Genomic DNA, 2,688 nt, shown 5'->3' with positions numbered 1-2,688 from the left:
GGCACAGAGCAGGGGTGGGCGCTTGGATCCCACCCAGAGGGCAGGGGGCTGGATGTGGGGTGATGGGGCTGGAGGGTCCCAGCTCTGACCCCTCCCCATCCCGGAATTCCCAGCTGTCCCAGCCGCCAGGATTTCCCCCTGATCGAGACGGAGGCCGAGGCGTCCCTGCGGAAGCTGAAAGGTGGGGGTTGAGTCCCCCAGGACCCCCCTCCTTGCATGTCCCCCCAATCCCTCTGCCTCCCAAATCCCTGTCCCCCCAATCCCTGTCCCCCCAATCCCACTGACCCCGATCCCGGTCCCAGAGCGCCGGGAGCAGCTGGACCGTCAGACGGCGGCGCTGCAGGAGGAGAAGGTCGGGATCTTCGCGGACATGCTGGCCCTGGGGAGCGGCTGTGCCGACCCCCCCTCGGCCCCCCGAGTGACCCCATTCCCGGGGGACCCCGCCCGGGGACCCCGCGGGGACGCCCTGCTGCAGGATGCCATCCGGGAAGGTACGGGGTGGGATGGGATGGGATGGGATGGGGTGGGGTGGGATGGGATGGGATGGGATGGGGGGGGGGGGGGGGGGGGGGGGGGGGGGGGGGGGGGGGGGGGGGGGGGGGGGGGGGGGGGGGGGGGGGGGGGGGGGGGGGGGGGGGGGGGGGGGGGGGGGGGGGGGGGGGGGGGGGGGGGGGGATGGGATGAGATGGGAGGGAGATGTTCTGGATGTGGAAGCCAACGCAGGGGCTGGACAGGGGTCCTGTGCTGGAGGGGGGGGTTTCACACTGCCCTTTCCACAGTGGAGAGCCTGAAGGAGATTTTCATGGGATGTGCCCGGGATCGGGATCGGGATCCGAACCAGAACAACCCGCCCGAGGCCGAGAGCTGCCCCAGCCCCAGTGCCAGCAGTAAGGGGGGGTCAGGGAGGGGGGTTTGGGGGACCCCCAGGACACCCCTGGGGGCTGACCCGGCCTGTCCCTGCAGACGGTGACTCCGGCAGCTTCAACGGCTCCCTGGAATTCCGGGCGGATCCGGACGCTGGGCAGAGGGTGAGTGGGGGGGGGAACACACACACACACGGGGGGGGACCCTCGGGGACACCCCCAGCCCCTGCCGTGTGTCCCCCCCACGGTGTCACCAGGATCTCTCCACAGGACGGGAACGGGAACCAGGTCCCGCCGAGGGGACCCCAGGAGGTGAGGGGAGGGTCTGGGGGTGGGGGCGGTGCCTCAGTGTGTCCCCCCCCCAGGGGAACTCGGGGTTCACCCCCCAAAAAAAAATCCTATTGCCCCTCCAGGAGATCAATCAGCACTTGGTGAACCTGTACCGGCTCCTGCTGCGGCTCCAGGTGGGACGGGGGGGACAGGGATGGGGGGACAGGGATGGGGGGACAGGGATGGGGAGGGGGCACAAAGGGGCAACCCCTCCTCTGCCCCTTGACCCCCCTGTTTTCCCCCATTCCCCCTGCCCCACTGACCCCCCCGGTGCCCCCCCAGGTGGTGCAGAGCCAGCAGGACCTGCAGCTGGAGCTGCAGCTCTCGGAGCGGCCGGAGCGGCCGGAGCCGCGGCCCCGCCGGGGGTCCCAGCCGGCCGTGCCCGTCAGCGCCGCGCCCGAGGGGGGCACGGGGGGGGCCGAGCTGGCGCTGCTGCAGCGGCAGCACGGGCTGGTGCAGGAGGAGCTGGGCCGGTGCCGGGCGCTGTGCCAGGAGCGGGCGCAGGAGGCGGCGGCGCTGGAGGGGCGGCTGCGGGACAGCGAGCGGGAGCGCGCGCGGCTCGAGCGGGAGCTGCAGGAGGCGCGGGGGGCGCCGGGGGGGCCCCGGGCACGCAGGGCGGCCGAGCCCCGGCGCAGGAGCCTCCCCGCTGGTGATGCCCTGTATCTCAGCTTCACCCCCCCACAGGTGGGCACGGGGGGCACAGGGAGGGGGTTGTGGGTCATGAGTGTGTCTGGGCTCAGCCCAGCTGGATTTGGGGTGTGGGGAGGGGGTCATGTGTGACACGAGCGTGTCTGATCTCAGCCCCCCACACCCGGGGGGGTCACAGGGGCTCGATCCTGACCCCCTCTGTCCCCCCCCAGCAGCCCCCCGTCACCGTCTCCTTCCACCCCCCCCCCTTCCCCGGCCCCCGGGACGAGCTGGAATTCCGGGGGGGTGATCCCGACCGGCTGCGGGAGGGCGAGGACACCCTGGACACGCTCCTGGAGGACGAGGGGGGCCTGGGGACCCGCCACTCCCCCCCTGCCAGCCCCCGAGGTGGGTCCCTGCGTTCAGAGGGGGGGCAGATCCCGCCCTGGATTCCCGGTGTTTTTCCGGGAAGAGGGGGATAACCTGCTGTTCTTCCCCAGATTTCCTGAGGATGCAGGATATTCCCGAGGAGGTGGAGAACAGCCAGGAGCTGAAGGAGGGCGATGGGGACAGTTAGGGACCCCCACAGCCCCCCCAGCACCTCGTGACCTTCCTCTCCCCCCAGGACACACCAGGATCTGGGTTGGGGGGGTGTTGGGAAAACGGGATGGGGATGCTGCTATTCCCACGGGAGCCTTATGGGAATGGGGGGGTCCGGTTGCCCCCTCCCCTACTCCAGCCCGAGCGGGGGGGAGGACGTGGGTGCCCCCCCCTCCTTCCCGCAGGGATTTATTTATTTATTTGGATGTTTCGGGGTGTGGGAGGCGGCCCCGGGGGGGTGGGGGGGGACAGGCGGGCTCCCCGTGGA

General features: G+C 71.6%; 1 protein-coding gene across 1 annotated transcript in view; it reads left to right on the top strand.

Moving 5' to 3' along the window:
• LOC114072420 (rho guanine nucleotide exchange factor 2-like) overlaps positions 1-2,450 on the top strand; it is a gene marked incomplete at its 5' end in the record, with an annotated part of 7,315 nt that extends 4,865 nt beyond the window's left edge. Inside the window, 9 exons of the mRNA XM_027910319.1 lie at positions 83-181; positions 303-491; positions 780-887; positions 964-1,028; positions 1,134-1,175; positions 1,277-1,327; positions 1,476-1,877; positions 2,057-2,228; positions 2,321-2,450. Of these exons, the coding sequence (XP_027766120.1) occupies positions 83-181; positions 303-491; positions 780-887; positions 964-1,028; positions 1,134-1,175; positions 1,277-1,327; positions 1,476-1,877; positions 2,057-2,228; positions 2,321-2,397 (1,205 nt within the window). The remainder of the gene's footprint in view (positions 1-82; positions 182-302; positions 492-779; positions 888-963; positions 1,029-1,133; positions 1,176-1,276; positions 1,328-1,475; positions 1,878-2,056; positions 2,229-2,320) is intronic.
• Between the last annotated feature and the right edge of the window lie 238 nt (positions 2,451-2,688).

This window comes from Empidonax traillii, unplaced genomic scaffold (genome assembly GCF_003031625.1).
Source record: "Empidonax traillii isolate 1590-97213 ecotype Southwest subspecies unplaced genomic scaffold, ASM303162v1 scaffold3161:size19246, whole genome shotgun sequence".
Classification (NCBI taxonomy): domain Eukaryota; kingdom Metazoa; phylum Chordata; class Aves; order Passeriformes; family Tyrannidae; genus Empidonax; species Empidonax traillii.
The sequence above is the reverse complement of the archived record's forward strand: the minus strand, read 5'-3'. Positions and strand labels throughout refer to the sequence as shown.